The sequence below is a fragment of the Lutra lutra genome, chromosome 2, assembly GCF_902655055.1.
Source record: "Lutra lutra chromosome 2, mLutLut1.2, whole genome shotgun sequence".
NCBI lineage: Eukaryota > Metazoa > Chordata > Mammalia > Carnivora > Mustelidae > Lutra > Lutra lutra.
This window is the reverse complement of record NC_062279.1, coordinates 53,717,401-53,731,924: the sequence shown is the minus strand read 5'-3', so window position 1 is coordinate 53,731,924 and position 14,524 is coordinate 53,717,401. Positions and strand designations below refer to the sequence as shown.

General features: G+C 38.2%; 1 protein-coding gene across 2 annotated transcripts in view; it reads left to right on the top strand.

The window, feature by feature from the left end:
• Nucleotides 1–396: 396 nt before the first annotated feature.
• HPGD (15-hydroxyprostaglandin dehydrogenase) overlaps nucleotides 397–14,524 on the top strand; it is a 31,267-nt gene continuing 17,139 nt past the window's right edge. Inside the window, exons 1-5 of one of the 2 annotated variants that reach the window (XM_047717425.1) lie at nucleotides 397–661; nucleotides 955–1,078; nucleotides 4,388–4,494; nucleotides 12,413–12,579; nucleotides 12,794–12,809. In XM_047717425.1, coding sequence (XP_047573381.1) covers nucleotides 569–661; nucleotides 955–1,078; nucleotides 4,388–4,494; nucleotides 12,413–12,579; nucleotide 12,794 — 492 coding nt within the window. In that variant the 5' untranslated portion in view covers nucleotides 397–568 and the 3' untranslated portion in view covers nucleotides 12,795–12,809. Of the gene's footprint in view, nucleotides 662–954; nucleotides 1,079–4,387; nucleotides 4,495–12,412; nucleotides 12,580–12,793; nucleotides 12,810–14,524 lie in introns of those variants that run through there. The other variant, XM_047717424.1, reaches the window with a different exon arrangement.

Here is a 14,524-nt window from a genome sequence, read left to right as displayed (position 1 = left end):
CCTCTCAAGATGACACACAATTGACACTCCAGTCTCCAAGACCTGGGATTTCAGACATAAACTTAGATTGAGACAAAAAGCAACACCCCTAAGATTTTGCTCTGTTTGCTTGCTTTTTATTTATTTTATTTTTATTTTTATTTTTATTTTTATTTTGAGGAAGGGGGCGTGAGAGAGGGGAAGACGTTAGGGTAGGAGGAGGAAACCAAACTCCTGAGCCCCTCCTCTGCCCTCCTCTTCTCAGGGTGGTCTTTGCGGACTGAAGCTTTTTTTTTTTTTTTTTTTTTTTAGAAATAACCTTTCTGTTTTTCCTGTCAGCGTCCTGCCAGCCACTCAGCCAGACACCAAGGGGAGGCTTTGACCGGAGCTGCGAGTCAGGAAGGCAAAGATCGCGAAGCTTGGCCAGGTGACACAGCCGTGGGTTCCCCGGCGCGGGCTTGACAGTTTCATCCCCGCCCACTCGCAGGAGAGCGCCCGGCAGGGCTGCACGCGCGCGCAGGGGGCCATAAAAGCCGCGGCGGCGCGGAGACGCGGAGCTCGCCCACCGCCCCGGAGCCCCGGCCGCACCATGCACGTGAACGGCAAAGTGGCGCTGGTGACCGGCGCGGCGCAGGGCATAGGCAGAGCCTTTGCGGAGGCGCTCCTGCACAAGGGCGCTAAGGTAAGCGTGACGCCCGGCCGCGGAAACTTGTCCTCCCACCCCGAGACTCGCGCACCAACCGAAGGACTCCCGCGGGAGACAGGGGGCCGCGCCCCGGGCTGCCCACCGTGCCGCTTTCAAAAGCTGCCAAGGCTGACGGTCTCGAGCAGACCTCCAAAGCGGCTAGGGAGAGACCCCGAACTTTAACTGCAGAATCTGAGGTCCAAGAGGGGGAGCGTCCTGGTGTTTATTTACTGTTCTTCTGTTTCACTAGCTGCGATGACCTCGATGCCTCCCTCTCCTCTCGTCCGTAGGTAGCGCTGGTCGATTGGAATCTTGAAGCAGGTGTAAAATGTAAAGCTGCCTTGGATGAGCAGTTTGAACCTCAGAAGACTCTCTTCATTCAGTGCGATGTGGCTGACCAGGAACAACTGAGAGGTAAGAGACGGGAATCAATCCATCAACACCGAACACGCCTTGAACAAGCAACGACCTGAAGGCAGCCCGGGCCAGAGAGCCAGCCTTGCTCGGTGCAGGCAGATCGGCTGCCTCCTGGAGAGCAGCCACTTCTGAACTCCACTAGATAGCCTGGACTGTTATGTTTCCTACTGACATCCAGATAGCCATAAAAACTAAGGGGGGAAAACCAAGACTGCTTGAGAAATCTTTTATTTTAGTCATTTGGCAGCACATGATGTAATCAAAATTCCTTTATATAGTCAAACACTGTGCTGCTGCAGTGATGACTGAAAGACTGAAATTGCAGATGGAACTTGGAAAGTTGAAATAGGCTAAGGAACTGTGGCAAACAACTCCCAGAAGGCTGGAAGATGCAAAGTTCAATGACAACCAAATGTGGCAATGTTTCCTTTTAAACATACTAGAATGCAAGTTCAAGGATCGTAATCACAGACGTGCTAGATATTTCCAACCCAATGTTCTCTCTGGTTTCCCCTCTGATATGGTACTTTAAGAATAATAATAGCCGTACTGCAGTGTTAGAATTACAGAAGAAAAGTTTCTGTCACACTTTCCTCAATGCTTTCCTGTTTCTGGTCTCCTCCCTTAAAATAGAACAATCTGCTGTGAGATATCAAGGACAATATTGGTGTGCACGATAAAGAGATTTGGTCATATGGAGCCCTGATAGATTTGTATGAAAAAAATTTTTCTGGAAAAAAAAGTAGAAAAATAAAATATATGTATTTCACAAAGTTTATTTGAAAGACTAAATTGGGGGCACCTGGGTGGCTCAGTGGGTTAAAGCCTCTGCCTTTGGCTCAGGTCATGATCCCAGGGTTCTGGGATCGAGCCCTGCATCGGGCTCTCTGCTCAGTGGGGAGCCTGCTTCCCTTCCTCTCTCTCTCTCTGCCTGCCTCTCTGCCTACTTGTGATCTCTGTCTGTCAAATAAATAAATAAAATCTTAAAAAAAAAAGAAAGATTAAATTGTTAGGCACTTCATTAATCAAGGGGCCAAAAATCTTCCATAAAAGTCATTCTAGCACCCCATCCTTAAATAAACACTGACATGTGAATTTCTTTGAAATGTTGGGATATTCTGTATGAGGATGAAAATGAAGAGGTACCTTAGAAGGGAATGTTCCCCTATAGCTAAAGGTAATTGCTTTAAAGGAAATTATGTAATTAAATCTGAAAACGCTAATAAAGACCTATAACGTGAATTACAAGCACGACTAGAAGAGATCTGTGAACCACAGTGCTAGTGGAATATATTTTGCCAGAGGATAAAGTTTTGTTGATTGTGTATGATATTTTGGATCAAGGATAAAGTCATGCCAAATTCCAACATCCATGCTGATGAAATAGGAAACAGTATAGATCATCTGAAAGCTATTTCTGCCTGAATTTATGTAGTTTCACATGTGACATTTAACCCTAATTGTTTTGCTTCCCAGTATTTAAAATTAGTATCTTGGCTGTAAACACATTCCTTAAGGTAAGTGATTGTGGAGGAGGAAACTCAGACACATCATGAGTGACCAGGAGAAAGCATGTTTGTCATGAGAAATCCACATGTTGTCTGAACATCAGCATTTATTTGCATGTAAGGAAGACATGGCCTTGAATCAAACAATTTTAGGATATAATGCTATCTATAGCTTTTGAAGCTGTTTAGGCTGTGGCCAAGGGAGACTTCTTTGAAATCACATAAATACAGAAGTGAAAAGTTTCTTGGAGATGATCTGGATATAACTCATATTACAAATGAAAATAATACAATGTCGAGAGTGTAAGTAAATTATAGAGTCTCCCAAGCTTCTAAATGTCAACAAGAGCTGAATTGTAAACTGTCTGAGCCCAAAATTCTGTGGTATGCCAGAGAGAAGATGATGAATTAGATATTGATAAGGGCAGAGTATAAGGAATGCAATAGAGACCAGAATGAGAAAGAAAATTAAAGAAGCAATTAGATTTATGAACTTAACAATCTAATTTCCTATAAGATGGATGTGATTTTTGAAGAGTAGAACATGCTTCAGGTGGAATGCCAAAAAAAAAAAAAAAAAAAAGTATTCCTTAGATGTTTTCTGCTAGAGGGCCTTTCTGGAATCAATTTGAGATTTCAAGCAGTTTAAAAATTCCATGAAAAAGTAAACAGTTTTTATTTTGTTGTTTTCTATTCCAGTATGGTGCAATACTGTATATATAATGGCCTTTGCAATATTTTTGACAATTAACTTGCCTAGTAATTTATCTATTTGGGAACTGATGAATCCATGCCCTTTTCAGTATGCGTGGCAGTTGTTAATAATTCTAGATTTTATTCAATCAAAATAAAGTTTGTGTGGATTTACTGTTTTCAAGGAACTCATAGATGGGCCCTAAGACCAGAGAATACATTCTGGTATCTGGAAGAACAGCCATGATTGTTATCTAAAGCCTCAGGTAATAGAGCTAGAACCAATGGTAAAAGGCCCAACAAAAGAGTTTAAATCTATAGAACTCTTGTCAAAGGCTGCTTTGAGAAATAATGTGTTTCCTGATACAAAAGTGGTAAAGCCAAGTATGAAATGGCTGAGGAAGATTTACAAGGACTGGACTGGGTATGTGGATTTTGGACAACGTAATGGATGAACTTCTGGCCTGAGGATCTATGCAGACTTCATCAGGTCCAACGGAGATTTTACACAAATGAGTAATACAAAGTAGCAATAATAGTGAGAAAGAGAAAAGAATGAATAGTCAATATTGAAGTTACAGTATCCATATCAACTGGATGAAAAGTATACTTTTACTAGCTGGGGTATCAGACTCTCTGACATGATCATAAGGGATCTGAATACATGAGACAACTTGTGTTTAATATAACACATATTAAAAAAAGGATTTTTGTCATAGTCTAAGCCACAGAACTTCGGTAATTTCTTCAGGAAAGAATTTTAGAGTCTGTGAGTGCACATGAGTCAGGGTAGGGGGGAGGGAGAGAATCCAAGCAGATTCCCACTGAGCACAGAGCCCCCAGCGGAGCTCAACCTCACTCGACCTGAACCCAGGTCAGATTTTCAACCACCCAAGCCACCCAGGCACCCCAGATGATGCATTTCTAACAGGTGTCTAGGTAATGCTGTGAATACTGTTGGCTCACAAACCATGCTTCGGGAAGCAAGGCATTAAGTCTCAGTCTAAGAGCATATTTTTTATTACAAAAGTAGATAAATGAAAATTAATTTCAAGACACAAGACCATATCTATAATGTCTTCTTCTTCTTTTTTTTTTTCCTTAGATACCTTTAGAAAAGTTGTAGACCACTTTGGAAGATTGGACATTTTGGTCAATAATGCTGGTGTGAATAATGAGAAAAACTGGGAAAAAACTGTGCAGATTAATTTGGTAAGCTAACTTCGCCATGTTTATTGTCTAAACTTGTGTAATAAAACAATGCTTCTAAAGAAGAAAAGGTTCTTACATTCATGGAATCAATACAATGACTTACAACATAGAAAAAGGCAAGTTGCAGAAAGCTGGAAAAGAAGCATTTCCTTTTACAAATGGGAAGACATTTGAGGCTTCTAATTATGCAAATAAATCTGTCTTAAAAATATTAAAAGGAAATATGAAAAAAAAAATAAACCCTGTAGTTTACTGCATAACTTAGATGTGAGCAAACTGTGGTCCATAGGTGAAACTAGCCTGCCACCTGTTTTTGTACGACTTAAAGCTAAAAATGGGTCTTACATTTTTTAATTGTTGAAAAAATGTAAAAGTAATATGAAATACATGAATATATGAAACTCAAATTTTAGCATCTGTAGTTTTCTTGGAGCACAGCTCTGGTCATCCATCTATGTATTGTCTGTGGCTACTTTTTGCTGCAACAGCAGAGTTGAATAGCTGTGACAATGACCCCATGATGGGCACTAACTAAACTATTTACCATCTGGTCCCTTACAAAAAAGTGTTAGTCAATCCTGGCTTAACTTGTTTAAAAACTAAGTCTTAATTTAATTCCAGAAATGTAACAGAAAGCAAGATTAAAGTGACTGTTACTTTGTAATTATTAGAATTTTTATCTGAAAGTCGGTGTTTGTGTGTGTGTGTTTATGTATAATTTCTACAATGTTTGATGATCAGTTAGCTCTTAAATTACAGAACTGTAGAATTAGAAAATAAAATTTCTCTTTTATCCTCTGTATCACAAGTTGATTGGTTATCCCATTTTATAAACACACTTGACATAAGATGTTGGGGTTCAGTAAAACTTAAGCCTCAGCCAAAGAAAGCTGTAAGAGCTAGGCTGTGTGGAGGGGTCACCCTGCCCTTGCTAAGGTCACTCTACAAGTCTTGCAAAGCAGGCATGTGTCAAGTACAGAAGGACCACTGTGTGTGTATCAACATACAGGGAGTGGCCCCCTACTTCATGATAAGCTCCTTAAAAACAGGATGCATTATGTTTTTTCTTTCTCAGTAATCAACACAATATCTTAAAGATAGTGCTTAGTCAATAAATATTTGCCTTGAATCTACATTCCCATGAATAATTTCGTAGCTCTAATAACTTGATTGGGAGTAATGAAAATTACACTACCTCACGAAAGAGCTGAACCACTTTGATAAGGGTACAAAGTTTCTCCCCAAACTTGACAGATACCTGAAGTTCTTTAATTGAGAATGAAAGGTACTCCTTCCAGCTCTTTTTAAAATTTGTCCAGTGTTCCTAGATATCATCAGTTTTCAGAATAACCTTAAAATTTATGTGTCAAATTTCTCCCAAAGTCTTTCTGGGATATATGTGTGTGTTTAGAGACCTGACCTGTCAACATTTATGTTAAATTTGTCTCTTGCTGACAGTATAGCATGAGCTCTTATTTTTTAAGTCACATCTGAGCATATCTACATTTTATATTTGTGGATTTAAGCCACTTATACTTATCATCACCCTTTATTGGGATTTATGTCTTACACTTTTGTTCATGTTTTATTTTTAAATTAATCTTTTAAAGACTTTATTTTGGAGAGAAGAGAATGAGTAGGGGGAAGGGCAGCAAGAGAGGGAGAGAGAAAGAGAAACAGACTTCCTGCTGAGTACAGAGCGAGATGTAGGGCTCAATCCCAAGACCTGTGAGATCATGACCTGAGCTGAAATCATGAGTTGAATACTTAACCGACTGAGCCACCCAAGCGTCTCTTCAGTTCATATTTTGAATTTACTAAGTTCTCTTTTTTTTGCTTTTGATCTTTTTCCATTCCTTTCTTAAATTCCACTGGATACCTCTAATTCTTTTCTGCTGATAAGAAAATTGAACATTTTATTTTATTTATTTTTTTAAGATTTTATTTATTTGAGAGAGAGAGAGAGAGCGTGCATGCAAACGAGTTGATGGGTGAGGGGCACACAGAGAAGGAGAAGCAAATTCCCCACAGAGCGGGGAGCCTGACTCAGAGCTGGATCGCAGGACCCTGGAATCATGACTTGAACCAAAGGCAGATGCTTAACTGATTGACACACCCAAGTGCCCTGAAAATTACACATTTTATTAATCTTTGGTGGTTGTCCCTGACTTATTATGAACCATATTTCATTGCATCCTTTGGTTGCCAGATGGAAAAAAAAATGAATTGAAAACTTCAGGAATATTTAAGAATATATTTTTATAAACTTAATGGCACTTTCCACAACCACATAAAGTGACAATAATTTCTTTGCATCAAGCTCTGCTAGTGAAAAAGCATGAATCACACAACAATTTTCTCACTACTGATATTTTTAATAGTTTCATCTGTAATATCTATAGATATTTCATAGACAAAGATCACTACATTATGAAGTTCCTATATTCATTGCATTCATAATGGACACCTACTATGTCTTTTCCTTAAGAAATCAGTTGTCAGGGTGTCTATGTGGCCCTGTCAGTTAAAAGATTAAGCATCTGCCTTAGGCTTAGGTCCTGATCCTGGGGTCCTGGGATGGAGTCCCTCATTAGGCTCCCTGCTTAGTGGGGAGTCTGCTTCTCCCTCTCCCACTAACATCTCCCCACTTGTGCTATCTCTGTCTTTGAAATAAACAAATAAAATCTTAAAAAAAAAAAAGACAAATCAGCTCTCAGAAAACTGCAATGATGTGAGTTAATATAAAGAACATGAAAATAATGAAGACATTATCACAAAGAAAATGGGATTAGAATTATCAATCTTCATCTGACTGAGAGGGCATGTTTGGGCTAACGTCCTGGGTGAATAAACACTTCCTACAGGCTAGAAATCCGTACAGTATCTGCAAATAGAAAGTTCTAGAAGACCAGGAGAATTTTATTTGACTCCTTTGGTTACAACTCACTGTCTTGGATCCTTCCTCATTGAAATTATCTGGCCTTTATTTTTCTTTGAACTCTGCTGACATAGGGCACTCCTTAGCTTAACTCCAGGAACTAATGACATTTATTTAATTTACATCTAGAGAGCAAGATATAACCTTTGTTACCTATATATAACTTGAAAACATGTTACTTCCCCTCCTACCTGCAACACCCAGTTCAAGACTAGATTGGAGTCTGACCTATCATTATCCTTCCAACTTGATTATCTTGCAAATATTTGTGTTTGGTTTGTATATTTTTTAGACTTTGGATGTAACTTGCCTCCTTTCACGAGACCAGGCATGTTCTGTTGTATGTTCCTCTATGTTCTTGTCTCTGTCAGAGTAACCACTTAGTTAAAGGACTTTACTACATATCTCTTCCTCTTCTGGAATCTTGTATGCCCTAATGATACCTATAGGGCTTACAAATTTTAAAATTTTATTAGAATTACTTTTATACCTGTGCAATTTATTCCAGTAGGCTATAAACTCTTTCAAGGCATAAAATTTTTGTTTTGTGTACAGAGTAGATGTTCAATTTATATTTACTAGAGACATAAATTACCATTCTATGATATTTTACATACATGGATATTCATTTTCGTATTTTAATACAATGTTTGGATTATTTCCTAATACATCAGTTTTGCCAAGCTCTACCATTTGTCCTTCTACTTTTACTACTTACCAAACTTACCACTTCCTTATCCGTAACTTAGCAGAACTCATCGCTCTTCCCACACAAGGGATACATTAAACCTCTTCCCATTCTTTTGTTTTCATTAGGCTATTCCGTGCTTCCTCCTTAATCTGAAGCCAACTGCAGTAGCTTTATTTATAGCTACCCAGAGCTCATTAGGAATGTTCAGGGAAGACTGAATCTTTGACTATCAAAGGTTACTCTGGCAATTGGGCGGGTGGAGGTAGATTTAACTTTGAATATTGATAAGCCCATTCTGTAATATACTTCTTTACTTTCTGATCTTTAATAAGCCTGAATAAATTCATTCCCATTCATATGGGATTTATAATATAATTTGGATATGTAACTAACTTATTGAATCGCTTAGTGTACTCAAATAAAAACGAAACAAAATAGATGGCTTATTGTGGTTGATTATTTTTTTCAGAAATACAAGGGTTGACAAAAGATTTGTACTAATAAGAGTATGCATTTAGATTCCATCAAAACTAGATGACAGTTCTGAATTTAGAATTCATGAACTTTTATTTCATGTCTCTGGTCTTCAATTTCCCAGTTGTAAAAGGATGAAGATAATTTCCTTACCCAGAAGGATGTTTAAGCTTAAGTAAGCCCTCATTTACATGAAGTATCCCGCAGGCTACTACATAGCATCACTCAATAAATTATATTTCTCCTCCTTACATTTTCTTCATTGTCACAATCTCATTTATATACAAAGTGGGTTCCTCTGTCGTACTCTGCCTCTAAGGAAGAGTTGAGGAGATGGGGAGAAATGTGGTCAAATGTACTCCTGTTTCTTGGCTCCCAAGGATGCTGATTACAAATTAAATTAGTAACTGCTCCTGTTTTGTTACTCCTACTCCATAATGTTTAAAGATCTAGTGGAACTATTATGGTTAGGCAGAACTTGCTAAATTTTAAGTAGCTCTGCAAAGGGGAATACAATGATATTTCTCATATTGAAAAAAAAAATGAAAAAAGACTGAACACAGAGAAACAAAAGCTGAGGAAGGATTTCAGAGAAAAAAAAAAAGTGGTCACCTGTATTAGTACTCCTCAAGAACTGGGCTGAAGAAAAGACAAGAAACCTTAAAGGCAATATTTCATGATTTAGATGACAGAATTTTTAAAATGAGAGTTAAGAGTGTAGCACAAGAACCAGAAATAAACTAAAAGGAACCTCAGAAGGGAGGGAGCTAAGATAAGGAAAATGATATATTAGGAAATTTCAGTAGTGAATACATGCACATGTGTTTTTTGTATATAGGTTATGGAAATATATATATAATATATAGCATATTATGTATTATATATGCAATATATACCGCATTGCACATATAATACATGATTTAATTAATATTAATTAATTGTGGTTAATTAATATTAGCAATATAATTAATATAACATAATTAATATATTAATATGAATATATTTAATATATATTAATATATATTAAGAAGATATGACGCCTGGTAAGAGTTAAACAAATATGCTATTACCATTTATCCATTTGTCTTTGTTACTTAATAATTATTCCCAGTACAGGGAAATTTATGAGTGGTTTTAATTTATAGGGTACTTAAATCTGTGGGAAAAACTAATTTAAGATTTGGAATACAAAACAGTTATAATTTTGGTATTATATTTAGAAATTATTCATAATCAAAACTTGAGTAAGCATATGTTAATTAGATCATTTTGCCAGTAAGTGAATTTTTATTCACACTATGTGAAATTAACCATAAAATTTTCTTTTTCTCTTTTTGAGAGTCAAATCCCAATTTTTTGGAGGTCAAATACAAAATTGAGAGTACCTTTATGATAGACTAAAATAATACTATAGATCCCCGCTATTTTGTGTTTGTAGCTAGAACATGCCTGTAACTTTTATTTTCTTTTTTTCCCCCCTTGATGCTTGATATTTTAATGACCCAATCTATGTGCTATATAAATACTGCCAAGGAATAAGAAATATATTTAGAATATTAACAAAAACATTTTATTCTGTGGCTTCCTAACATTTCCCTGATTATACTGCCTGGGATAATAAGGAAGAGATTGTTGTAGGAGAGGAGGTGAAAATATTACCTATGCCCCAGCCAAAGCATTAAACCCTGTTTTATTCAGAGGAAAACTCTCATTTGAAAAGTTACCCAGTTCTTAACTTGATAATGGATGGGAAAATAATCCTTTATCCTCCTCCACCAAAGACCTGGAAATAAATCTTCCTTTTTTAAAAAAATTAAAGCTGAAGTATTCCCAATTTTTTTATTTGGCTGCATCTAGTAGATCTAGAAAACACAAAAGCAGGGTGTCAGCAAAGCCGTAAATACCTGAGAATAAAAGCATAGCGCCAATATGCGTAAACAGAAATTCTGTCTGAACATGCTAGAAACTTAGGCAGAAACTACCAGAATCTAACTGACTTCAGTTATTTCAGCCATGTACATTTTTTCCTTCTTATATAAACCATTTAATGTTTTGTATTTTTTCTTTGTAAAAGAACTCGTGGAGATTTTACTCATTCTCCCTAAGCCTACTTAATATCATACTGACACATGGCTTAAGTGAATAGAATCTTCAATTTACTTTTTTGTTCTAGAACTAGTATTAGGGAGAATGGCAACATTGACTGTGTGTCAGGAAAACTCCAAAGGGACTTTTTTTAAAATAAAAAGAAGGTAACCACCACTGTATGCCCTCTGTTCCAGACTCATTACTGTCATGTCATTTTCTTTGCAGTATTGTAAAGAATGCAAAAAGTAGGAATTAAGATGTCAAAAGAAAATGTTCACCTTCTCAAAGTCAAATTGGAAGGAAGAGTTCTTAAATCTAAAATGGAAAATGAGGCTTCAAGTAGAAGTTTCGGACCACAAGTTGTTTTTGTAGTGGTAAATTCTCCAATGTTAGAATACAACAGGGAAGCCTGGGGAGCTCCATCGGTTAAGCAGCTGCCTTAGGCTCAACTCATGAACCCAGGGTCCGGGATCGAGTCCCATGTTGGGCTCCTTGCTCAGCTTCTCCCTCTGCCTACCACTACCCGCTGCTTGTGCACACGCGCTCTCTCTCTGACAAATAAATAAGCAAAACCTTAAAAAAAAAAAAAACCCCAAAACAGAAAGGTTGCCTACATGGGGAGGAGAGTAACCAATCAGAGTAAACTCTCAAAAAGCCAGTGCAAGAGTGATGAACAAGTTTAAGTGGCGGACGTTACAGAAGACCCCTTGTCCAACTGACCAAGAAGTCAAGGTCTTGAAACGGAGTGAAAGAGTTATGTGATCTCACACAACACAGAAGTCAGGAGTGCTTAATATTGCCACGCAGTGATCCCAGAATGCAGTTTCTTTTCATTTCTCTGGTCTGTCTCTCTTCACAGAGTTTCATCTTAAGAATGTTAGCAATGTAACTATGTATTCCTGCCATCACACCCATACAGAGGGGTGGGAAAGGACTAATCGTATCTTTCTGGTTTTCTTAAAAGCAAGTCTTTTCAGCCACATTCTCTCTCACTGCCCTTTCTTGACCTGGACCTCCTCCTGCTGACTGCTCCTCAGGTTTCACTGGCTAGAAATGGGTCACCTGTGGGCTCTTAAGCCAGTCACTAGCAAAGAGAATGGGATTTCTGCAACTGAATGAAATTAATCGGTGACCACACTAAACCTGGGGAGATCACCTTCCTCTGTGTTACATGGGGAAGAAGTAGATACAAATGCCAAATAGACTTTTTATTAGAAAATTTTTTTTTAAATGACATGAAAACGGTGTAGGAAATCAAGGGTTTCCACTATTATGTATCCCCAAATCCAAGAGAATTAAACAGAGCAGATGTATGTGTGTGAAAGACCTGGATTTGAGAATGATATGCTAAGTAGGGTAAATAAATTTTGTGCCCAATATTTAGAGAAGTAAAAGAATACTGCATATACAGTTCTCGAAGGCTCTGAGATTTGAGGTCAAGTGTCAAAGCACTATGGGAATACAATTTTTTTCATAAAGTTTCAGATTGGGCAACTAAGTGAACTTTTGGGGAGGTGTGAGAAGCTCGGCAACTGTAGGCAAACAAAAGAAAAGCTACACAATGACTCGCTTTTAAAAAAAAAGCAAACAGCCACTTGAAAGCCTTTCAGAGGTAGTATGTGCAGAAATCTCCCTGGGTGTCTACAATCACCATAAAAACTTCAGTCTGTGATATATAATAAAGCATCATGGCTATGTTGCTATTCCCGTTTATGTCTCTGGATTAGGTTTCTGTTATCAGCGGAACCTACCTTGGCTTGGATTACATGAGTAAGCAAAACGGAGGTGAAGGCGGCATCATTATCAATATGTCCTCTTTAGCAGGTAAGAACAAGTATGACATTCATAACAATTTCCTATTGGTAATTTGGACCACAAAAATAAATCTTCATTAATAATAACTTCCTACTGGGGCGCCTGGGTGGCTCAGTGGGCTAAAGCCTCTGCCTTCGGCTCAGGTCATGGTCCCAGGGTCCTGGGATTGAGCCCCGCATCGGGCTCTCTGCTCAGCGGGGAGCCTGCTTCCTCCTCTCTCGCTGCCTGTCCCTCTGCCTACTTGTGATCTCTATCTGTCAAATGAATAAATAAAAAAAATTTTTAAAAAATAAATAATAACTTCCTACTGATAATTTGGATCACAGAAGTAGATATTCAAAGTATATTTATTATCAACTTGGGAACTTAAAATTTGTTTAATTACTTGGTTTTGTTTTTACTGGCTCTGTGGACTTTTCTATTGCATAATATCAGGAGTTTGGAGTATAGGTTTACTTCTGTCACTTTAAACTGTGACTTTTTAAGCTCACTTACTGTGGCACTGAGCAGTAATGCATATGAAAACATCTTTGACAAAGTAAAAGAGTGCTAGAGCCAGTAAGGTATCTCTAGTCCCATGTGACTTTAGAAAGAGTATATCGTAATTGAAATCTGTTGTAGGGGAGGCCAGACTTTACCTGTAGTTTCTTAGGGTCTCTGGCCAGGCCTGAGAATTAAACTGACATAAGACAGATGAGCAAGAAAAAAGTGTATAGATTTTTAAATGTACATGAGAGTCCCCATAGAAAAACCAAGACCCAAGAATGACTAGGCCTAAGCATTTATAAACAAGGGTGAACAAAAAGAGGTAATTATGGGAAAACCACTAAAATATATAGGGGGCTTAAAGGAAGGTGAGAATTATTTTAAGAAGGTCTGTACAGATTTCCCTGGCCTGGACTCCCCATCTCTGATGATAAGAATGTTTCTTTCCTACTGGTATAGGAAGGACATATTTTACATGGGAGTTTCATCACCTGCTTTCAGGAGCAAAAGGAGAGGTCAGAAAGCCCATCTTACTTACACCTGCTGTTTTTCAAGTGCCTTTAGTTCTAAATAATCCTTAAGCCAAAGTGGTACATTTTGGGGTGAATTATTCTGCCATCCTTCAATGCTAAATGGCTGTAATACATAGACCCAAAAATGTAATGGCTTAAATTTAGGATAAGCATATTTCTCACTCATGTATCGGTCCCGGGCAAGATTCTTGTTGCTGGGACCCTCTTCTATAGGCAGTCATTGGGAAAACTGGCTAGCTGAGGTCTCTGACACGGAGCTTCCGTAGTTATGCTGGTGGGGGTGGGGTGCCGTGGGATGGGGGACTCCTTTCTCTGTAGCAGAAATAGAGAACACTGGGGGAAAGGGGGGAAAAGCTGCTTTTCTAAACCCTTTTACCCCCAGCCCAGTAATGGCAAACCTCACTCTTGTTGAGGTTCCAGAACAGAATTTGATCTCATGGCTCATCTAACTACAAGAGGGCCTGAGAATGTAGTCTAGCTCTGTGCCTAAGAAAGGAACGGATTCCAGTCCACGGCTAACCATCTTTACCACAATGTGCAATCCAAACTCTGTCTTAGTCAGGACAGTAGGATTTAGTACCACCTGATACCATATTACTCAATAGTGGCTTTAAGTCTTTGGCAGAAACTTTGGAACAACTCAACCAGATGATTTGACTTCTAAAATTCTAGGGGGGAAAAAATCACCAATGCTTTTTCAGTAGTTCAAATGATAATTTCATTTGAAGTTTTAGAAGTCTGACCAGTATTGACAGTGAGTGGTCTAAACTCTGCTTGTCCCAAAATAGGGACACTTCCTTACATTATCTGGTTTCAGTCATGTGGTAATTTCAAAACAGGTGCTCAAAACAGGTGTTCCCCGCCTCTCCCATTGTGCCTCACCTCCCAGCTCCAGTTGTATTTCAGGGGTCAGTTGTGGAGACACCTGTGACAACACCAGAGATCTGCTTCCCATCATTGTTCTTTCTTCTTCCTCTGTGTGTCATTGTCAGATGGTCCTTAAGT